The 25,544-nt window shown below is 35.3% G+C and overlaps 1 protein-coding gene across 2 annotated transcripts in view; it reads right to left on the bottom strand.

Annotated features, from left to right (window-relative positions):
- CNTLN (centlein) overlaps positions 1-25,544 on the bottom strand; it is a 307,277-nt gene that overhangs the window by 25,362 nt on the left and 256,371 nt on the right. For both annotated transcript variants that reach the window (XM_007098529.3, XM_042964431.1), the window contains exons 20-23: positions 24,001-24,098; positions 22,196-22,322; positions 20,667-20,804; positions 19,706-19,891 (exon numbers count right to left, since the gene is read on the bottom strand). In XM_007098529.3, coding sequence (XP_007098591.2) covers positions 19,706-19,891; positions 20,667-20,804; positions 22,196-22,322; positions 24,001-24,098 — 549 coding nt within the window. The remainder of the gene's footprint in view (positions 1-19,705; positions 19,892-20,666; positions 20,805-22,195; positions 22,323-24,000; positions 24,099-25,544) is intronic.

The raw sequence follows: 25,544 nt of genomic DNA, 5'->3' as shown, positions 1-25,544 counted from the left end.
ATTTAAGAGAATTAAAATAATATAAAACATCTTTTCTGACCACAATGATATGAAACTAGAATTTAATTCCATTAATAAAACTGGAAAATTAAAAAATATGTGAATATTAAACAACATGCTACTGAATAACCAATGGGAAAGAGAAGAAATCAAGAGAAATAAAAAATACCTTGAGGCAAATGAAAATGGAAATGTAACATCAAAATTTATGGGATGCAGCAAAAATAGTTCTAAAAGGAAAGTTCACAGTAATAAATGCCTATCTCAAGAAACAAGTGTCAAATAAAGAACCTAACTTTATACCTCAAGGAATTAGAAAAAGAAAAACAAATGAAGCCAAAAGAAAGTAGAAAGAAGGAAATAGCAAAGATTAGAGCAGACATACATGAAATAGAAACTAAAAAGACAATAGAAAAGATCAGTGAAACTAAGAGCTGGTTCTTTGAAAAAATAAACAAAATCGACAAACCTTCAGCTACACTCACCAGGAAAAAAGAAAGGATGAAAATAAATCAGAAACAAAATAAATGTTACAACTGGTACAAAGGAATACGTTCCTAGTAACAGACAACTTACCAGAACTGAAGCATGGTGAAATAGAAAATCTGAACAGATTGATTACTAGCAAGGAAGTTGAATCAGTGATCAAAAACCTCCCAACAAACAAACAAAAGTCTAGGACTAGACAGCTTCACTGGTGAAGTCTACCAAACACTCAAATAAGAATGAATATTAATACTTATCAAACTCTTTCAAAAAGTAGAAGAGGGACAAACTGTTCTAAACACATTTTATGAGGCCAGTATTACCCTGATACCAAAACTAGAAAAGGATCACACACATACACTACAGGCAAATATCACTGAGGAGCATAAAAGCAAATATTGTGTCTTCAACAAACTATCAGCAAACTGAATTCAGCAATAAATGAAAAGGATCATATACCATGATAAGGTGGGATTTATTCCAGAGATACAAGGATGGCTCAACATTCCCAAATTGGTCAAGGTGATATACCACATTAACAAAAGAATAAAAATCATATGATCATCTAAACAGATGCTTAAGCATTTGATAAAACTCAACATCTGTTTATGATAAAAACTCTCAACAAAGTAGATATAGAGGTAATGTACTTCAACATAATAAAGGCCACATATGACAAGCCCACAACTAACATCATAGTCAAAGGTGGAAAGCTGAAAGCTTTTCCTCTAAGATCAGGAATAAGACAAATATGTCCACTCTTGCTATTTTCATTCAACATAGCATTGGAAGTCCTGTTAGAGAAATTAGGAAATAAATAAATCAGTAAACAAATGGCATCTAGATTGGAGAAGAAGTAAAACTGTCACTATTTGTAAAGCACATGATATTATATAAAGAAAAATATTAAACATTCCATCAAAAAACTGTTAGAACTAATTAACAAATTCAGAGTAAAGCTGCAGGATACAAAATCAATACACATAAACCAGTCACTGTTTTTTACACTAATAATGAATATCAGAAAGAAATTAAGGGAAAAAAATCCCATTTACAATTGCATCAAAAAGAACAAAATACCTAGGAATAAATTTAACCAAAGTGAAAGACTTATATATTGAAAACTATAAGACATTAATGAAAGAAACTGAGTGTAGCTCTTTCTGCCCATGGGTCCTGTCCCCATGCTTTAATAAAAACACCTTTTTTACATGAAAGAAAGAAAGAAAGAAAGAAAGAAAGAAAGAAAGAAAGAAAAGAAGACAGACATTGAAGAAGATACAAATAAATGGAAAGATATTTCACAGTCATGGTTGGAAGAATTAATACTGTTAAAATGTCCACACTCTCCAATACATAGATTCAAAGCAATCCCAAACATCCAATAGTATTTTTCACAGAAATAGAAAAATCCAAAAATTTGTATTGTACCATAAAAGAGCCAAATAGTCAAAGCAATTTTGAGAAAAAAGAACAAAGGTGTAGGTATCATGTTCCCTGATTTCAAACTATATTACAAAGCTACAGTAATCAAACTACCTTGAATTTTTTAAAAAAAAGCTATAGTAATCAAAGCCATATGGTACTGGCATAAAAACAGACACATAGTTCAATGGAACAGAACACATATCACAGAAATAAACCTATATGGCCATATATGATCACGATACATATATGGTCAATTAATTTATGATGAAAGAGATAAGAATGTATGATAGGGAAAGGATGGTATCTTCAATAAATGGCATTGGGAAAACTGGACAGACATATGCAGAAGAATGAAATCTGACCACTATCTTATACCATACACAAAAATCGACTCAAAATGGATTAAGGACTTGAACAGAAGACCTGAAACCATAAAACTAGAGAAAACATAGGCAGCAAGCTCCTGGATATAGGTTTTGGTGATTTTTTTTAGTCTTACGCTAAAAGCAAAAGCAACAAAAGCAAAAAATAAACAACTGGGACTACATCAGATGAACAAGCTTCTGCACAGCAAAGGAAACCACCAACAAAATGAAAAGGCAACCTCCTGATTGGGAGAACGTATTTGGAAATCATATATCTGATAAGGGACTAATATTCAAAATATACAAAGAACTCATACAACTTAATAGCAAAAAACAATCTGAGCCAAAATTTGGCAGAGGATCTGAATAGGTGTTTTTCCAAAGAACATATACAAATGGCCAATAGCTACATGAAAATAGGCTCAACATCATCAATGATCAGGGAAATGCAAATCAAAACCACAATGATATATCACCTCACACCCATTAGAATGTCTACTACCAAAAGACAAGAAATAACAAGTGTTGACAAGGATGCAAAGAAAAAGGTACCTCTGTGCACTGCTGGTGTGAATTTAAATTGGTACAACCACAGTATGGAGGTTCCTCTAAAGATTAAAAATAGAACTACCACATGATCCAACAATTCCACTTCTGGGTGTGTATCCAAAGGAAACAAAAACACTACTTTGAAAAAACATATGTGCTCTTATGTTCAACACAGCATAATAGCTAAGATATGGAGAAAACCTACATGTCCACTGAGATACACACACACACACACACACACACACACACACACACACACACAAGAATACTATTCAGCTATTTAAAAAAGTGAAATCTTGCCATTTGTGACAACATGGATGAACCCCGAGACCATTATACTAAATGAAATAAGTCAGATAGAAAAAGACAAATACTGTACGAACCTTCTTATATGTGGAATCTAAAACAAACAAACCAAACCAAAACCAAACTCATGGATATAGAGAACAGATTGGTGGTTTCAAGAAGTGGGGGGGCAGGTATGGAGAAATGGATGAACTGTTTTTTCTTTTTTTAGTTTAAATAAATTGAATAAAAAAATTTAAAAAGCACACAGAATGAGATATTAGGTGGCTACTATCAAAAATATAACAAGTGTTGGCAAGAATGTGGAGAAATTGGAACCCTTGTGCACTACTGGTGGGACTGTAAAACGGTGGAACTCTATTCTGTCAAACGCTCTATGCCTCTATTTCTACACTAATCATGATGTTTTATTTACCACAGCTTTATAACATGTTTTGGTGTTTGGTAGGGAAAATATTCCTCTCTTTGCCCATTCTTTTTCATTAGCCATCTTTATTCCTACTTGTCAGTTATTTTTTTTAGGTTTATTTATTTACTTTGAGAGAGAGAGAAAGCGAGATCGGAGGAGGGGCAGAGAGAGAGAGGGAGAGAGAGAATCCCAGGCAGGCTCCACACTGTCAGTGCAGAACCAAATGCAGGGCTCATACTCATGAACCGTGAGATCACGACCCAAGCCTAAATCAAGAGTCAGACGCTTACCCAATTGAGCCACCCAGGTGCCCCTTTAGTTATTTTTGTAGAACCGATTTGTCAGTATCTAGAACTGCACTGACATTTAGATTAACTTTGGAATAAATTCTCACATTTACAGTATTGATTCTTCCTATTCTTAAAACAGTATTTATTCCATTTATTTAATAGTTGATTTATGTCCTCCAGTGTTTTTTAGTCTGCTTTATAGGTTTCTTCCATTTGTTAAAACATTTATTCCTGGGTATTTAATAGTTATTTTTATTATTGTAAATAAAAATTTTAAAATAGCATTTTAAAATATATTATTACTTGTAAAGGCTACTTTATTTTGTTGGTTGACCTTTGTTTAGAACTTATTACTGAATTATCTAGTTAGTTCTAATAGCTCATGAGTTGATTCTCTTGGATTTTCTATGTCCAAAAACATGTCACTGACAATCACATTTTGGCTGTATACATCCCGTAATTATATATTTTTCTTGTGTATTTTCATTTACAAGAATCTATAGAACCAGTGTTAATAGTAGCAATGAAAGAGACATCTGTGCCTCATTCCTAAGTGGATACTGCTTTTGGTCTCTATATTCTAAGATGGCTCATCACCATATCTAAATTCTTGCAAGTAATAACAAGGAAAAAAGGAGAAGGTATACACCTTCCTTTTAAAGCCCCAAAACACAGTGGGACAAAAAAACCTGAGACTAACCAAATGTAGAAGAAAAGAAGGACAGCTTCATTTTGCTTGTGTCAGCCTATCACCCAGGCCGGTGCTGCTCAGCATAGACAGGGAACTACCAATATGAAAAGAGTTCCTTCCCCTCCCTGGGAAAGGGAGAGTGGGGTGAGCAATCAGCTTCCCCAGCCTTTTGATGCACTGCAAGAAGGAGCCACTTCAGTTTCACCTGACCCAGAGACTGGCACAAGTGAGGTGTACAGAAATGGCCTGGAACAAGGAAAAAGGGCTTGGGCTACCAGTATCAGACACGTGGCAGGCACAACCTTGTTTCACAGTGGCCTGTTCTGCAGAGGACCCCAACAGCTTTTGCTGCTGAAAAAAACCAACGACCAGGATAGCCCTCATGCACTCCCTGAAGATTTCACCACGGCATTTCCTCCACACAGGTTTTCACAGCACATTAAAGGATCATACACCATGGGGCCAACATTTGCAAAACAATAAATGTGACATACTACAATGAGTGAAGGATAAAAATCACATGATCATCTCAATAGAGGCAGAAAAAGCATTTGACAAAATTCAACAATCCTCTCATGATAATAACTCTCAACAAAGTGGTTATAGAAGGGACATTCCTCAACATAATAAAGGCTATATATGACAAGACCACAGCTTACATCATCCCTGACAATGAAAAGTTGAAAGCTTTCCCTCTAAGATTAGGAACAAGACAAGGGTGCCACTGTCACCACTCTTTTTCAACACAGTAGTGGAAGTCTTAGCTAGAGCAATTAAGCAGCAAAAAGAAATCAAAGGCATCCAAATCAGAAAGGAAGAAGTAAAATTATCTCAGTTTTTCCAAGACATGATATTATATAGAGAAAATCCTAGAGACTCCAAGAAAAACTCATTAAAAAGAATCAAGTTCAGTAAGTTGCAGGATGCAAAATCAACATACAAAAATTAATTGTGTGTTTATATACTAACAACAAAACACTGGAAAAAATAAACAATCCCATTTCCAATAGCACTCAAAACAATAGGAAGTGAAAAATCTATATACACTGAAAACTGATGAAGACACTGATGAAAGAAACTGAAGAAAATGCCAGTAAATGGAAAGATATCCCATGTTCATGGATGGGAAGAATTAATATTGTTAAAATGTCCATACTATCCAAAGCCACCTATAGATTCAATGCAATCCCTATCAAAATTCCAACATCATTTTTCACAAAAATAGAAAAACTATCCTAAAATTTATATGGAAACACAAAAGACCTGAATAGTCAAAGCGATCTTGAGAAAGAACAAAGCTGGAGGAATCATACTTCCCAATTGGAAACTTTATACAACTCATTCAACTCAATAGCAAAAATCCAAATAATCCAATTTAAAATGGACAAAGGACCAGAATAAACATTTTGACACAGAACACATACAAATAGCCAACAAGTACATTAAAAGGTACTCAATCTCAGTAACCATTGGGAAAATGCAAGTCAATACCACAATGAAATATCACTTCACACCTGTTAGAATGGCTATTACCAAACAGGTAAGAGATAACAAATGTTGCCAAGGATGTGTCGAAAACGGAACCCTGTGCAGTACTGGTGGGAATGTGAATTGATACAGCCATTATGGAGAACAGTGTAGAAGTTCCTCAAAAATTAGAAGCAGAATTACCATATGACCCAGCAATCCCACTTCTGGGAATATATCCGAAGAAAATGAATACAGGATCTGAAAGAAATATCTGTACCCTTATTTTCATTGCAACATTATTCACAATAGCCAAGACATAAAAACAATCTCAGTGTCCATCTATGGATGGATGAATGGATGAAAGAAAATGCAGTGTATATACATGCAATGGAATATCATTGAGCCATAAAAAAGGAGGAAATTCTGCTATTTGTGGCAACATGGATGGACCTTGAGAGCATTACACTAAGTGAAATAAGTCAGAGAAATACAAACACCATATTATTTCTCTTACATGTAGAATCTAAAGCTGAATTCATAGAAGCAGAGAGTAGAACAGTGGTTGCCAGGGACTGAGGGGTGGGGGAAATGAGACATTGATCAAAGGGTACAAACCTCCAGTGATAAGAAAAATAAGTTCCAGAGTGTAATGTACAGCATGGTGACCACAGTTAACAAAAGTGTATTGTATACTTGCAAGTTGCCTGGAGAATACATTTTAAATGTCTTTACCATAACAAGAACAACAATAAAATGGTAATTATGTGAGGTGTGAAGGATGTGTTAACCTTACTGTGGTAAACATCTCATACTATGTACATATACCACATCATTACATTGTACACCTTAAATTATACAATGTTATATGTCTATTAAATATCAATAAATCTCAGAAAAAAGAATAGAAAAAATCATAATTAAGAGAATAGACCAGTGCCAAAGTATGAACAATTGTACATATAAAAATAAAATTATATCCTCCACAAATGTTCTCACTAAAGAAGCAAGAAATTTATATGCCCAAAACATCTTACTAAATATTTTCAAAGCAAGCACATATTAGTAATTAAATGATTTAAGCCTCCAGCTAAATGTTGTTCTTTGGCTGATATTTATTTCAGAGCTAACAAAAACCATTGAGAAGATGGAATTTGGCATATGACTCTCACATATAAGCACATTAACAAACTTATATCAGGGCTCAATCAAATTGAGCAAATACTTCTAGGAATTTCCCTTATGGGTTTTATTCAGTTACTAGGAGGATTCAAAGCCTCAGTTATGCCACATATATCCAGGCCACACGCTCAGAGCACTTGATTTTACCCCAGGTCAAAATTCCATATTCAAGACTAGATCTAGAACAGATGGCCACTCCACCTCTTCTATAATCTGGTGTGCCCTATGAAAAATGAAAAGACTAAAGGGAACATAGATTCCACAACAGGGCCAGAACAAACATTGTTGTTATTAATACTACTAATAATATTCATTAGGTACTTTGGTGTACATGATACACCCGGATAAGCTCTGTACAGAATGAGTCCTAGTCATTACAATGTTCCATGTAGGAACCATTCTTTATGCTCCTTAAGGAATGTGCTTCTTGCCTTCACAGAGTTTTCAATCTAAGCAGTGATTATGTGTCTAATACCTTTCTTGAGCCAGATATAAAATCAATTCCATCAGTTCCCCAATGAACCCTATTGCATGCCAGTACTTTGGGGATAATGAATGACAATATGTTCAGTGGGAAGGAGAACTGTGCAAAGGCAGGAATGAACACACTACGGGGAAAGCTGGAAAGAAGAGGAGAAGGAGATTAGATTCAGAGCAAGAAAGGGTCAAATTACAGAAGGTTTTAAATTTTTAGAAAGCTTAGATCTAATACAGTAAAGATTTAGGAAGTCATTGATGGTATGTAGCCTCAGATAGTGGCTCCTGAGTATTTCCAGCTGGTCCTAGGGCCATATGCACAAGGAAGTGAAGGATGATAGTCATCTCATTTCTCAGAGCCAAATGTCCAGTCTTTTCCAATGTTTCTGGTTTGGCATTAGTTTGCTGGTTGCCTTTTATTAGAAAAGTGGATTAAACAGCATAAGTAGTGCCAGTATTAACTACATATTGGCCCTAAAACACAGTTAAGAAAAACAAATTTCAAATTACCATTAGGGTTCTATGAAACACCAAACTATATGTACTGTTATATAGATTCAATTGATAAAAACAATTTAAGGCAGCGTTTTAAAAACTGTATTATGCATAATAATCACCTAACAGTAAATTCAGGTTATTGGCCCCACTCCCACCAAGATTTTGATTTGATAAATTTGGAGTCCCAAATTATGCATTTTATTTAAAAGGAATATACTCTTATGTGGATCCTGAGAAACTTAACAGAAACCCATGGGGGAGGGGAAGGAAAAAAAAAAAAAAAGAGGTTAGAGTGGGAGAGAGCCAAAGCATAAGAGACTGTTAAAAACTGAGAACAAACTGAAGGTTGATGGGGGGTGGGAGGGAGGGGAGAGTGGGTGATGGGTAGTGAGGAGGGCACCTTTTGGGATGAGCACTTGGTGTTGTATGGAAACCAATTTGACAATAAACTTCATATATTGAATAAATAAATAAATAAATAAATAAATAAATAAATGTAATAGAATCACCTGATTCCAATGCAGCTAATCTAATACCAAACTGAAATAAAGTGGAAAAGTTCTGAAAGAGTACTAAAAATGGCTTATCAATACCTTTTATATTTTCCTACTATGTAATGTTACTCAAATTACAAAGACACGAAACCATAGGAATCCTGAATTTATCTATTAAGACATTTATACTTTACATAATTGGTGAAAAATATGAAGGATTAATAGGTCACTCTTCAACAGTTAAAAATTAGATACTTTATCATTAAATATCATTCAAATCATTAGACAAAAATAAAAACTTTGTTTTTTAAAAGACAACTTTTGCTAAGTTACTTTCTGTGAAGAAGAAGTATACCTATTACAATATGACAAAGGTTATTATAGACTTCAGTGTGTAACAGCCATATATGTAGTCATAACATTCATTTTTCTATTTTTAAAAGTTCTGGTTATCAACTCTTTTTAAAAAGGACACATTCAAAGAATATTTCAGGAAAAATAATAATTTGTATTCAAATAAATCTTACTATTACATATTTCATATTTTATATCTTGGCTATAAATGCAACAAACAAAACCCTAATGTGAATATAAAACAAGAAAATAAAGGCTTATGAAACTAAAAGTCATAATAAAAATGGTTTTACATCATGAGTAATGACAATATTCAATGAGAGTGCTATTCATAAGTTAAACAGTGAGACTACTCAACAAGTATTTGGAAGAAATGACACTTTAAATCGGGAAAAGGTAAATTATGTTTATTAAAATTAATACTCTGCAATCATTTGTGGTCCTCTGAGGCAAGGCTTATTGTTTGACTTTATATCAGTTGAAACCTTTGTTAAAAGAGATAAAACACATAAAGTGTTTTATTCCATTCATTTTGTAGATATTTTTAAAATGAGAAAACTCCCAAGGTATCTATGATTTCCAAAGAAACAAAGTAAGGGATTTGTTCTAAATGGGGTACTAACAGTGGTATAAAATTTTGTAAGCAGGAGGGGCCAAGTTGGTGGAACAGCCTGAAAGTTCTCAGCTTCTCTCATCCCTGAAATGCAGCTAGATCAGCACCAAACCATTTTGCACACCTAGAAAATTGACCTGAGGATTAACACAACAATCTGCATAACTTGAACCACAGAACTGGCAGGTATGCAGTGTGGAGAGGTGAACTGGGGGAGACAGAAGCTGCAGAGGGCAGGGAGCTGTTTTTGTGGAGAGAGGACACAGAAAGAAGGGAGAGTCCAGGAAAAGCACTCCCCCTGAAAGAAGCTGAGAGAAAGAGAAAGAGTGACTGAACAAGAAAGGGAGAGAGGAGAAAGCAGAGGGTTTCAGTACCACTAGGACTCTATCAACAGGGGGAAGCAGTGTTGAAAATTCCACAGGTCAATACCTGGCCATGCTCTGGTGGGAAGGGTGAATCTCCAGGAGCAGGAAGTGAGGTCTGAGGGGTCTGTGGGCCACACGGGGAGAGGTGGTTCCCTTGCTAGGAGCACATTTGGTAGAGGCTGTGGGGCCTCCCCACAGGCAAAGGTCCTAGTGATCCTGGAGAACAGCCATGTTTGCTGGGATTGGAAAAAAGATGCCAGGGGGCAGTGAAACCTGGTGCCAGCTGCATGTTGTGTTTTACCATAATTTCTAAACCTCCACTACCTTGCAATCCCACAAACTTTTCCTGGGGCAAGCAGGCACCCAGCCACAATCACTGAGCCTCTGCAGCAGCATGACCCTATGATGTTCCCAGGGGGAAGCTGGCACCTGGCCATTGCTCCACAAGACCCTCCCCCAGAGGGGCATAGTGGGTCCATGAGGCTGGGCTCTCAGAGGTGAGGGGTTTGGAAACACAGCCCCATATGAGATATAATTCAGGAAGGAGGTGCTGCCTAGTGGGCCGATGCTTGGACACAGTCAGTGTAGAAGCAGAGAGTGGATGGGAGCTGGAGACAAAGTTAGGGGTTCTTGATTGCTGGTTAGTGAGAGTGCAGAGTTCTGATACCAGACACTGGAAAGCTGGGTGACTCCATTTTTACCACTTGTGCTCATGTGCATACCCCTGCACGCATGCCACAATGATCCTCCCCAGTAAGTTACGCAGTGCCACCTACTGGAGAACAGACCTGTAACACCAAGCCCTCCCCAACTGCACCAACCAAGCTCAGCCCTTAGAGGACCACCATAAGTCTCCCCTCCTGCTTAGTGTATGGACTATAAAGTGCTGTATAGTTATACTTCTAGGGGAAATTGGATGTAATTTCATTCGGATTTCATTCTGCTCACTGGTCCTATTTGGGTTTTTTTGGTTTTGGTTTTTGTCTTTTCTTTCCTTTTTCTTTTCTTATTCTTGGATACAGAAAGAGAAAAAAAAATTTATTTTGTGTTTTTAAATTAAAACATTTTTTACAGTTTTTTAATACTTTTCTTAATTCTGTTACTTTCTTCATTTCATTTTATTCTATTCTATTGTATACATCTTTAAAAAATTTTTTTTACGTTTATTGTTTTTTGATAGACCAAGAAAGACAGAGCACAAGTGGGGGAGGGGTAGAGAGAGAGGGAGACACAGAATCCAAAGCAGGCTCCAGGCTCTGAGCTGTCAGCACAGAGCCTGACACGCACAGAGCCTGACGCAGGGCTCAAACTCACAAACTGCGAGATCATGACCTGAGCCAAAGTCAGACGCTTAACCAACTGAGCCACCCAGGCACCCCTGTATACATCTTTTTAAAATTTTAAACGTTTTCTTACTTTTTTTTCCCTTTGCCTTTCCTTCCCTTTTTTCTCTATTCTATCAAGCTTTTTCCAACAACCAAACCAAAACACACCTAGAACTAGCTTCCTTTATAAGAATTTTTCTGTTGTTTTTAATTTTTTAATTTTAATTTTCTATTTTATTAATTCTTTTCCTTCCTCCAAAATGACAAAACAAAGAAATTTACCCCAAAAAAAGGGCAGGAAGAAATGACAGCCAGGGACTTAATCAACACAGATATAAGCAAGGTATCTGAAGTAGAATTTAGAATCACGATAATAAGAATACTAGCTGGGGTTGAAAAAAAGCATAGAATCCCTTTCTGCAGAGACAAAAGAAGTAAAATCTAGTCAGGATGAAATTAAAAATGCTATAACTGAGATGGAATCTCAAATGGATTGACGGTGGCAAGGATGGATGAAGCAGAACAGTGAATCAGCGATATAGAAGACAAAATTATGGAGAATAGTGAAGCAAAAAAAAAGAGGGAAAGTAAGGCAAAAGAGCACAATATAAGAATTAGAGAACTCAGTGACTCATTAGAGAGGAATAACATCCAAATCATAGGAGTCCTAGAAAATGAAGAGAGAGAAAGAGGGGTAGAAGTTTTATGTTAGCAAGTCATAGTGGAAAACTTTCCTAACCTGGGGAAAGACACAGACATCAAAATCCAAGAAGCAGAGAACTCCCATTAGATTAAAAAAAAAAAACCCAACCAGTAACAAGGCATATCATAGTCAAATTCACAAAATACACAGACAAGGAAAGAATTATGAAAACAGCAAGGGAAAAAAGTCCTTAATCTATAAGGGAAGACAGATCAGGTTCATAGCAACCCAATCCACAGAAACTTGGCAAGCCAGAAAGGAGTGGCAGGATATTTTCAACATGCTGAATTGGAAAAATATGCAGCCAAGAATTCTTTATCCAGCAAGGCTGTCATTGAAAGTAGGAGAGATTAAAAGTTTCCTAGATAAACAAAAACTAAAGGAGTTGGTAACCATTAAACCAGCCCTGCAAGAAATTTTAAGGGGAACTCTCTGAGGGGAGAAAAGAGGAAACAAAACAAAACAAAACAAGACCAAAATCAACAAAGACTAGAAAGGACCAGAGAACATCACCAGAAACTCCAACTCTACAGGCAACACAATGGCAGTAAATTCATATCTTTCAGTACTCACTGTAAATGTCAATGGGGTAAACGCTCCAATGAAAAGACACAGGATAATAGAATGGATAAGAAAACAAGATCTATCTATATGCTGTTTACAAGAGACCCATTTTAGACCTAAAGACACCTTCAGATTGAAAGTAAGGGGGTAGAGAACCATCTATCATACTAATAGTCACCAAAAGAAAGCCAGAGTACCCATACTTCAATCAGACAATCTAGATTTTAAATTAAAGACTGTAACAAGAGATGAAGAATGGCATTATATCATAATTAAGGGGTCTATCCACCAAGAGGATCTAATAATTGTAAACATTTATGCTCCCAATGTGAAACACCCAAATATATAAATCAATTAATCACAAACATAAAGAAACTCATTGATAATCATACCATAATAGTAGGGGACTTCAACACCCCACTTACAGTAATGGACAGATCATCTAAGCAGAAAAGTCAACAAGGACACAATGGCTTTGAATGACACACTGGACCAGATGGACTTAACAAATATATTCAGAACATTTCATCCTAAAGCAGCAAAATACACATTCTTCTCCAGTGCACATGTAACATTCTCCAGAATAGATCACATAGTGGGACACAAATCAGCCCTCAACAAGTACAAAAAGATCAAGATCATACCGCGCATATTTTCAGACCATAACGCTATGACACTTGAAATCAACCACAAGAAAAAAGGTGGAAAGATAAATACTTGGAGACTAAAGGATATTCCACTAAAGAATGAATGGGATAACCAAGAAATTAAAGAGGAAATTAAAAAGTACATAGAAGTCAATGAAAATGATAACATGATAGCCCAAAACTTCTGAGATGCAGCAAAGGCAGTCATAAAAGGGAAGTAAATAGCAACCCAGGCCTTCCTAAAGAGGGAAGAAAGGTCTCAGATACACAACCTAACCGTACACCTTAAAGAGCTGGGAACAGAACAGCAAATAAAACCCCAAACCATCAGAAGACAGGAAATAATAAGATTAGAGCAGAAATCAATGCTATCGAAATAAAAACAAAACAGTAGAACGGATCAATGACACCAGGAGCTAGTTCTTTGAAAGATTAACAAAACTGATAAACCCCTAGCATGTGTGACCAAAAAGAAAAAAGAAAGGATCTATATAAATAAAATCAAGAATGAAAGAGGAAAGATCACAACCACCACTGCAGAAATAAAAACAATAATAAGAAAATATTATAAGTAGTTATATGTCATAAATTGGGCAATCTGGAAGAAATGGACAAATTATTAGAAACATATAAACTACATAAACTGAAACAGGAGGATATAGAAAATTTGAACAGACCCATAACCAGTAAAGAATTTGAATTAGTAATCAAAATCTCTCAAAAAATAAGAGTCCAGGGCCGACGGCTTTCCAAGGGAATTCTACCAAACATTTAAAGAAGAGTTAGCACCTATTCTTTTGAAGCTGTTCCAAAAATAGAAAGGGAAGGAAAACTTCCAAACTCATTCTATGCGGCCAGAACTACCTTGATTCCAAAAGCAGACAAAGACCCCACTAAAAAAAGGAGAACTACAGACCAATTTCCCTGATGAACATGGATGCAAAAATTCTCAGCAAGACACTAGCCAACCAAATCCAACATAACATTAAAAGAATTATTCACCATGATCAAGTGGGATTTATACCTGGGATGCAGGGCTACTTCAATATCCATAAATCAATCAATGTGATAAATCACATTAAGAAAGAATATGAACCACATAATCCTCTCAATAGACACAGATAAAGTATTTGACAAAATACAGCATCCTTTCTTGATAAAAGTCCTCAGGAATCTAGGGATAAAGGATCATACCTCAAGATCATAAAAGCCATAAACAAAAGACCCACCGCTAATATCATTCTCAATGGGAAAAAATTCAGAGCTTTCCCCCTAAGGTCAGGAACACGGCAGGGATGTCCACTCTCACCACTGTTATTCAACCTAGTATTGGAAGTCCTAGTCTCAGCAATCAGACAACACAAAGAAGTAAAAGGCATCCAAACTGGCAAGGAGGAAGTCAAACTTTCACTGTTCGCAGATGACATGATACTCCATATGGAAAAGCCAAAAGATTCCACCAAAAAACTTCTAGAACTGATTCATGCATTTAGCAATGGTGCAGGATATAAAATCAATGCACAGAAATTGGTCACATTCCTATACACCAATAATGAAGCAGCAGAAAGAAATCAAGGACTTGATCCCATCACAACTGGACTAAAAACCATAAAACACCTAGGAATAAACCTAACCAAAAAGGTGAAAAATCTATACACTGAAAACTATAGAAATTTCATAAAAGAAACTGAAGGAGACACACAAAAAAGGGAAAAATATTCCATGCTCATGGATTGGAAAAACAAATTGTTACAAAGTCGATACTATCCAAAGCAATCTACATAGTCAAAGAAATCCCTATCAAAATAACACCAGCATTCTTCACAGAGCTAGAAAAAATAAACCTAAAATCTGTATGGAACCAGAAAAAATCCTGAAGAGCCAAAGCAGTCCTGAAAAAGAAAACCAAAGCTGGAGGCATCACAATTCCAGACTTCAAGCTGTATTACAAAGCTGTAATCATCAAGACACTATGGTACTGGTACAAAAACAGATGCACAAATCAATGGAACAGAATAGAGAATGCTGAAATGGACCCACAGACATATGGCCAATTAATCTTTGACAAAGCAGGAAAGAATATTCAATGGAATAAAGACAGTCTCCTCAGCAAATGTGGTTGGGAAAACTGGACAGCAACATGTGGAAGAATGAAGCTGGACCACTTTCTTACACCATACACAAAAATAAACTCAAAATGGATGAAAGGCCTAAACGTAAGACAGGAAGACATCAAAATCCTAGAGGAGAAAGCAGGCAAAAACCTCTTTGACCTCAGCCACAGTAACTTCTTACTCAACATGTCTTCCGGGGCAAGGGAAACAAAAGCAAAAATGAACTATTGGAACCCCATCAAAAAAAAAATGCTTCTGTACAGCAAAGAAAACAATCAGTAAAACTAAAAGGTAACCGATGGATTGGGAGAAGATATTTGCAAGTGACATATCAGATAAAGGGTTAGTATCCAAAACCTATAAAGAACTTATCAAACTCAACACCCAAAAACAAATAATCCAGTGAGGAAATAGACAAAAGACATGAATAGACACTTTTCCAAAGAAGACATCCATCCAGATCACTAAGAGACACAATGAAAAAATGCTCAACATCACTCATCATCAGGGAAATACAAATCAAAACCACAATGAGAAACCTGTCAAATTGGCTAAAATTAACAACTCAGACAATGACAGAGGTAAGAGGAACACTTTTGCACTGCTGGTAGGGATGCAAACTGTGCAGCCACTCTGGAAAACAGTATGGAAGTTCCTCAAAAAATTAAAAATAGAACTACCTTATGACACAGCAACTGCACTACTAGGTATTTATCCAAAGGATACAGGTGTGTTGTTTCGAAGGGGCACATGCACCCCAATGTTTATAGGAGTACTATCGACAATAGCCAAAGTATGGAAAGAGCCCAAATGTCCATCAACGATTGAATGGGTAAACAAGATGTGGTATACTATACAATGGAGTATTACTTGGCAATCAAAAAGAACAAAATCTTGACATTTGCACCAACACGGATGGAAGTAGAGTGTATTATGCTAAGCGAAATTCATCAGAGAAAGACAAGTATCATATGACTTCACTCATATGTGGAATTTAAGATACAAAACAGATGAACATAATGGAAGGGAAGCAAAAACTACAAAAATATGGAGGGGGACAAAATACAAGAGACTCTTAAGTATAGAGAACAAACTGAGGGTTGCTGGAAGGGTTGTGGGTAGAGGGATAGGCTAAATGGGCAAGGGGTAAGGAGGACACTTGTTGGATGAGCACTGGGTGTTATATGTAGGGGATGAATCACTGAATTCTACTCTGAAATCATTATTGCACTATATGCTAATGAACTTGGATGTAAATTAAAAAGTAAATAAAAAAATAAAAAATAAATTAAAAAAAATTTTAAGAGCCAATTTTTAGAGGAATAAAGAATACAAATAATAGTGGGGTTATTAGGGGAAGGAGACAGGAAGTAGCATTATTATTTTATTGTATAGTTAAAATTTTCCTTTTATAAAGATTCCATAAATTGAAAATATATATTTAAGTAAATTTCTAGGGCTATGCTATGTCAGTTCCTTTAAATTTTTTAAAAACATTTTTATGTTTATTTATTTTCGAGAGAAAGAGAGAGGAGAGCCACAGCACAAGCAGGGGACAGGCAGAGACAGAGACACACAAAATCTGAAGCAGGCTCTAGGCTCCAAGCTCTCAGCACAAAGCCTGATGCGGAGCTCAAACACATGAACTGTGCCTGAGCTGAAGTCAGACGCTTATCCCTATACTTATTTCATCCATCCCCCCACCCACCTCTCGCCTAGTAATCATCAGTTTGTTCTCCAAGTTAGGAATCTTGTTTTTTTGTCTCTTTTTTCTTGGTTCATTTGTTTTGTTTTTCAAATTACACATGAGTGAAACAATATGGTATTTATCTTTCTCTGACTTTGCTCACCTAGCAATATACTCTCTAGGTCCATCCATGTTGTTGCAAATGCAAGATCTTATTCTTTTATATGGCTGAGTAATACTTCATTGTACATCTATATACCACATTTTCTTTATCCATTCATCCACTGATGGGACACTTGGGTTGCTTCTATAATTTGATTATTATAAATAATGCTGCAATAAGCATAGGGGTCCATATATCTTTTCAAACTAGTTTTTCATATTCTTTGAGTGAATACCCAGTAGTGGAATTCCTGGGTTATATGATAATTCTATTTTTAATTTTTTGAGGAACTTCCATACTGCCTTCCACAGTGGCTGCACCAGTTTGCATTCCCACTAATGGTGTGTGAGGGTTCCTTTTGTCCACACCCTCACCAAAACTTGTTGTTTCTTATTATTGATTTTAGCCATTCTGACAGGTGAGAGGTGATATCACACTGTGGTTTTGATTTGCATTTCGCTGATGATGAGTGATATTGAGCATGTTTTAATGTGGTGGCCATCTGGATATCTTCTTTGGAGAAATGTCTGTTCATGTCTTCTGCCCATTTTTTAATTGGGTTACTTGTTTTCTTGTGTGTTGAGTTGTATAAATTCTTTATATATTTTGGATACTAACTCTTTTGGATACTAACTAAATGCAGATATATCATTTGCAAGTATCTTCTCCCATTCAGTAGGCTATCTTTTAGTTTTGTTGATGGTTTCCTTCACTGTGCAGAAGCTTTTTATTTTGATGTAGTTTCGACAGTTTATTTTTACTTTTATTTCCCTTGAGTCATGAGACATACCTAGAAAAATGTTTCTATGGCCAATGTCAGAGAAATTATTGCCTGTGCTCTCTTCTAGGATTTTTATGGTTTCATATCTTACATTTAGCTCTTCAATCCATTTTGAATTTATTTTTGTGTATGATGTAAAAAGTGGACCAGTTTTATTCCTTTGCATGTAGCTATCCTGTTGTTCCAGCACCATTTATTGAAGAGACTGTCTTTCCCACTGCCTAGTCTTGCCTCCTTTGTTGAAGATTAATTGGCCATATGATCATGGGTTTATTTCTGGGCTCTCTATTCTATTGATATATGTCTCTATTTATGTGCCAGTATCATACTGATTACTACAGCTTTGTAGTATATGACATGCCAGTTTTTAATCATGCATGCCTTCTGAAGGACACAATGGCATGAGAACTTAATCTCATCAAAAATTGTTAAAAAAAAAAAAGAAAAAAGAACAGTGTGGTTACAGGAGAAAAGAGAGAAAGAGTCGCTTTCCCACTGTAATCAAACTATTTTGGTGATTATTTTTAAAGGCCAAAGAACTATCATTAAAATCTCACATTTCTGGGGCACCTGGGTAGCTCGATCAGTTGGGTGTCCAGCTCTTGATTTCATCTCAGGCCATGATCTCATGGTTTGTCAGTTCGAGCCCCGCATTGGGCTCTATGCTGACAGTGCAGAACTTGCTTGGGATTCTGTCTCCCTCTCTCTCTTTCCCTCCTCCACTTGCTTTCCTTCTCTCTCAAAATAAAGATAAACTTTAAAAGAAATCTTACATTTCTAATGGAAATTTAACTTGATTAGGTAGTGATCATTACTTACCACATGCCAACTATTTTGCAAGGCACCAGGCAGATGTTGTGAAGGTGGAAATTGATAAAACATTGTCTTTGACTTTAAAAGACTCATAATCTCTCTAGTGGCGATGGATTCCTTTCCTAGCTACAATACAAGGCAGAAGAAAAGGCACCACATAGAGGTGTAAATGACTTATAGTGGGACTGAAGCAGCAGAGCAATCACCAGATTCCTGGTCCTCAGTGCCTGGTGTCTCTGAAACCAAAGCTGCTCTTCCTCAGCTCTCACAGAAGAGTTAAGGGAAGAGCTCTGTCCAAACGTATGGGGCAAAACTACAGACCACAGGCCTAAAAGCTTCTTATAAAAACTTTCAAACAAACCACCTGTATCCTTCCCTTCTCCGTCACCCTCAGTGGTTCCTTATAGCCAATTACTGAGCCTTTCTGGGGATTCTTCAGCTGTCAGATAATTTCTAGAGAGTACAGCCTTTGCGGGCACTTAGGTTTGTCTTCCTTTTTTTCTGCTAAGTCATTTACCATTCCTTTACCCATTCCATGTATGACAGGCTATGGACTGGGGTTGAGGTGTCTCTGAGCTTCAATAAACCTGGGACAAGTTTCTGATTGTTCCTGCTGGATTTTCAAAAGGAGAGTAGAATGGAAATGACTTAATTATTTCATCTTAGAATCTGTCTTGATTATGTGATTACTGCAATTTCATAACTGAACTAACATTAAGAAAAGAAATTAAAAAAAGGGTAGAAAATTTTAAGCTCAAGCTATAAAACCAGATCTGTTATAGACAAAAATTGAACAATGTGGAGAGTAAGGTAGAAGATGTTTTATGGTTTTCAGAAAGCAGAAAGAAATCACAAAGTATCCCAAATCATCTCAAGTAGGCCGCCACTCTGCCTGAACTAAAGCACGAGTTAGTAAACTGCAAATAATTCAAACCTTCACAAAGATGGTGAACTCCTCCACTTTCTCATTGGCTAAGAGCAACTTCTTTTGTGCACCTTCTAGGGCCTGCTCACTTTTCAGTGCTAATCCTTGAAGATGCTTGGATGCTGCTGTTTCAATTTCTGCCATTGCAGATTCGGTCTCACTTATTTTTGATACTAGGAGACCAAGCTTGACATCCTGCAAAAGACCGGTAATCACAGAATAAAAAATAATTCATAAACATATTTAGAAGATTTAGTTATTCATGTTAGATAAAGAAATGACTTCATGATTCTTTTTACGTATGTGTTTGTTTTTATTTGGGTTAAATTGATGGTTGTTTTGTTTATTTTCAATAAAATATGGTGAGCACATATTCTCATATATTTATCATCAAAATTAGTTTGTTTTTAAAAAATTATAAATCATTAAAGACATGGAAGCTATTTTAGACCAAAATATCTCATATGTCAGTGGAAATATTTAATTAGTTTATAAGTTTAGGTGGATCTAAAAAATTTATATCCACTTTTGCCAGTTCTTAATAGTAGTGTTCATTTAAAAGACATTATCAAGGAGCACCTGGGTGACTCAGTCAGTTAAGCGTGCAACTTTGGCTCAGGTCATGATCTCATGGTTTGTGAGGTTGAGCCCCACATCAGGCTCTCTGCTGTCAGCATGGAGCCCTCTTCAGATCCTTTCTCTCCCTCTCTCTCTGCCCCTCCCTTGCTTGTGTGTGCCTTCTCTCTCTCTCAAAAATAAACATTAAAAAAATGAAAAAAAATTATTAAGATACAAAATCTGTTTCTCTAATATAGCATTACCTTTAATGTTAAACAAATGCTTAGTGTTTCATGTAGAGGTTTGAGCAGTTTTGTTCATAGTAATTTTGGGCAGAAAAAAATTACAGTTTTAAAAATGAAAAAGATATGGCTATATTCCATTTCTAAGCTAACATGTCTGAAAAGCATACCTTTTTTTCTAATTCCTCTTTAGTTTTTTGATACATCTGTTCAAACTGTGACTTCTCCTTTACAGCAACACTGAGTCTCTGTTTTAGTGAATCAATTGACACCTTCCTGTTGGAACACTCTTCAGTTAGTGTCTTCACCTACATTAAAAGCATAACGATAACTATTATTGGTAAAGCCATTCTAGGAATATACTCTATTTGTTTCAACAGAAACCAAATGATTCATGAATAAGTCTAATTTCATTTATTTTCTCATAAATGATATCACATTTAAATAATAAGAGCAAAAAATATAAATGATATCAAATTCAAGTAAATTAGATTTGGAGAACTCACTATGAATGAGACTAAAATCCTTAAATCAATAGCAAAATGAAAAATGCACAAAAAATGTATGAATACAATACTAATTTTAACTATGTTTCCTTTAATTACTAACCTTAACCTCCTTAAGCAGGGGATTGGTTGTCTTGAATTCTTAAGTAAGTCATGGATAACTTTCAGTTCTATCTCCAATATAACATGTACTTTTTAGGATAAAATTAAATAATAATGTAACATAGTTATTATACATTTGAAAGAATAGTTTTTCTTTTTTCATTTAATGCCACTAAAGATATAATTACTTATACACAGATTCTAAGACTGTATCTGAAATGATTATTAAAGTTTAAAAATCAGCAAAATTTCAGTGATAACACTGAAAAAAACCTATAGGAAGTAATTATAATTTATGTGGGTGTGTGGGAAGAGAAAGAGAAAGAAAATCCACATGCATTTGTCTTGCTCATGTAAAATTTTCTTTCTTAAATCCATTTGAGCTAAGAGATACTTACATTTTTATCTCCAACAAGAAAAGTAAGGGAGATGCTCTCTCTGGAGTGGATAACATTTAGTGAATGCCAGAGCACAAGCTGCTTTAGGAGTTGTGCAAATAGCACCTTTTTTTTTTTTTAAATATCTCTTAGTCAGCAAATTGCTGATTTCTACTTTGGGGCCAGATATACAACTATGTTAAATAAAGCTCTCTTCCTAAGTATACTGAATTAAGTGTATCAAAGGAAAAAGTACACTTTTAAAAAACTGTGGTAAGTACACTTTTTAAAGAGCTTCTGGTAGTTATTGGTTATTACCTTTTTCACTTAAAAATATATGCTTGATTCTATCATAAATGTTAGTAAATTAAATAAAGCAAATAAATAATTTATAAATTGTATAAATTCAACTTTAAAATGTTGAATAAAATGTAATTATATACCCAGAAACATTGAAAGTTTTAAAAATTAGACGTGATTATCCTCTCATGGCATGTTTACAAATACAAAGAGAACGTGTGACTATATTATGTATGACATTTTAGAGTTTTGAATTTTAAAACAACGTACTTTCAGATCAAACAATGTAATTATGTAACAGCAGACATGTATTCTATGAATATTTTCTAGGAATTTATTAAGACTGAATATTCAAGTTAAGAAGGTAAGAGAAAAGTGGTATTTTCTAGTGTCAGAGAACATAAAAATTGATACCTTTTTTTCAAGATTTTCTAACATTTCATTAATACTCTCATTACTTTCCAAATTTACTTTCTGTCGAAATTTCAAGTCCTCTATCAAATGTCTTTTCATGGTTATATCCCTCTCCATTCGAGATATCCTTGAAGGGGAAAAAAGATATTTTATAAGAGAGCTAGAAAATACTTAATTTTTAAATGCTAACTGATATTAATTGCAAATTAATAAGATATTTGCATGAGATGGAGTACTGATCTATTCATACTCTGTGTACTTATAAAATCTAAAATCCAGTTGTGACTGGTAATTACAGTATAATATATATGCATGAAGGCATAAAAGTAGAAGAACTGAGAAAGACTGACAAAATTTATGAAAAATTAAAATTATTATATTTAGGGGTGCCTGGGTGGCTCACTTGGTTGAGCATCTGACTATTTTGGCTTGGGTTGTGATCTCATGTTTGTGACGATCAGCCCGGTGTTGGGCTCTGCACTGGGAGCCTGCCTGGGATTCTCTCTCTCCCTCTCTCTCTCTGCTCCTTCCCTGCTTGCACTCTCTCTCAAAATAAAAGATAAAAAAATAAAATAAAATAATTATATTTAAATTATATTATTGCATTGCTCAGAAAAATCAAACTGATATTCAGAGATCATTAAAAAGCATAGCACTGATAGAAAATAATTCTGTATTTTAATAAACAAACAAATGTAAAATCTTATGATACAAAAACACTAAAATTAGGCATGGTATCTTCTAATTTAATATCACGTACGATTGAACTGACATATCAGTTTAGCTTAAGTTGATGACAGATATGAAATGGTAGTTGCAGTAACAACTATTACTGTGCCTACTAAATCGTAACAGGTAACATTTACTGAGTGCTCATTAGGTGCCAGTCTCTGTTACCAGTACTTTACACGCTCTCTCTTAATCTTCACAAGAATTTTACAAGCTAATACTATTAAACTGAGATACAGAGCTGGCAGGTAGAGGAACTAGGATTCAAAGACTATTTCTCTAGGGCCCTCACTATTAGATAGTAAATAAGACTGCCTCTTATGCTAATAAATAAACTTGAAGATACTTTGTCTACAAAATTAACCAATATTTTTGTCAGTAGTTTCATCTGTTAATATCACTTCTAAGTGATCTTCACTTAAAATGTAGTATATATGTATCTGCGTTATTTTGCTAATACATATGTATATATTCTCAAATTATCAGGGACAGACTGGCATTCCACCTAAACATGTTATCACCCCCTAAGCTCTCATACATCTATTAAATATACAGAGAAAATCATTTTGATTCAGTGAGATAGGACATTTTAAACCCTTTTTTGTTAAAAAACAACAACAACACATACAATACAAACTTTTGTAATCTTCCATTTATTTTAGAGACCAACAAAAACTTTCCTTTTCTTCCACCTTAGCTTTATAAGCTTAGGCATTAAATCCAATTTGAGATCAACCTACATATATAATTTTGGTCAAAGAATTACCACATTCAGAAGTGTTTTGTTCGTAGTCTTTAGGTCGTTAATTTATATACATTCAAAATTAAATGGTTACTTCTAAGAAGGAAAATATAACTTTAAATATTCTTACTCTAATTAAAAAATATTACATAGCTTGTCATCAACTATGCTTATAGATAATATTCCTTGAACTTTCATCTTATTGAGGCTTAAACATGAAGGAAGGAAAAGCTAATTTTTAACATGGGGTTTTGTTTCTTGCGTGCAATGTTTAATAGAGTTAACTACCACTAGGTGGCACCAAATACAATGGATAAAAATATCAAGAACATACTTTTCATGCATTTCCTTTATGTGTTCTTCTTTTGCTAGGAGTTCAAATTTCAGAGACTTCACATTTGAGGACTGTTTAGTGAGCTCATTAGTTGCATTCTAGATTAAAAACACATATAAAATCAAATAAACTTTTCAATTTTTGGTCAAATGCAGCATCAAAATAAATGCCATTCTCATGAAGAGTAATAATATTGAAATAAATATGATTATAATTAAGAAGGGCATTTTATTTTTTTATTTAAAAAAAAAATTTTTTTTAACGTTTTATTTATTTTTGAGACAGAGAGAGACAGAGCATGAACGGGGGAGGGGCAGAGAGAGAGGGAGACACAGAATCAGAAGCAGGCTCCAGGCTCTGAGCCATCAGCCCAGAGCCCGACGCGGGGCTCGAACTCACGGACCGCGAGACCGTGACCCGAGCCGAAGTCGGACGCCTAACCGACTGAGCCACCCAGGCGCCCCAGAAGGGCATTTTAATATACTTGTATATTTTAATATTTTTAAATGGTTTATTTTATATGTTTTAACAGAAGTACTATGGTATACTAAATTTTCATATAACACACCAAAACCACAAAAGAATGCCATCATATAACAATTACAAAAAGTACACACCCAAAGTACTTTCTGAGGAATAAGGACTATCTCTGTAAAATGTAAATGTGCATGTGATTAATTTAGTATTTTGATAGGCTAACAAGATCACGTGAAATGAAAGCTTGATTTACTAAGAACCTGTTATAACAGACTAAATGTGGTCACAGATACTTTGCTGCTCCTCCCATCAAGAGGGATCCATCTTCTAAACCTTTGAGCCTGGTCTGGTCTGGCCTGTGATTTGCTTTGACCAAGGCAAATATGGCAGAAATGACATTATGCAAGTACCAGCTGCTGGGCCTAAACCCTTGCAGCTAAACCTTTGGCTCTTGGAATGCTGCCTGGGATCACCTTGCAGGGAAGACAGAGGAAAGGCCATGGAGGAGTACTGGGGTATCCCAGCAGACAGCCTGCAGACCAACTCCCAGGCTGTGAGTGAGGCTATCTTGGAACTTGCAGTCCAGGTTAATCCTTGAATTAAAAGAATGCAGGCATACCAGAGAACTCAAAAGAGAGAAGTAAAAGAACTGCCCAGTCAACCCAATGGATCATAAGAATTAATAAACTGCCATTGTTTTGAGCTGCTACATTTTAAGATAGTTTGTTAGACAGTAATAGATAACTGATAAGGAATCTTAGGGATACTAAATACTTCCTTACTTGAATTTATTGATCATACTATTTATTATTAAAGTATTCACGCATAAACATGAGTTTTTCAAAGCAGAACAGCTTTGTGGTATTTGTTAACGCACAGCCCAAGAGCCAGAGGTACTAGTGTATCAGGAACCCTAACTTTCAATTTTGACTCAAGTGCTAAGTAAATAAGTAATCTGACACATTGCCTAGTGTGTCTGATATTATAGTTTCTCCACCTACAAGACAGTAATAACATACATTAAGTTACTTGTCAAAATTTAGAAGTATTAACTTGATATAAATAGA

The sequence above is a fragment of the Panthera tigris genome, chromosome D4 (assembly GCF_018350195.1).
Source record: "Panthera tigris isolate Pti1 chromosome D4, P.tigris_Pti1_mat1.1, whole genome shotgun sequence".
Classification (NCBI taxonomy): Eukaryota; Metazoa; Chordata; class Mammalia; order Carnivora; family Felidae; genus Panthera; species Panthera tigris.
Note: the sequence above shows the minus strand (reverse complement) of the source record. Positions and strands in the feature narration are given on the sequence as shown.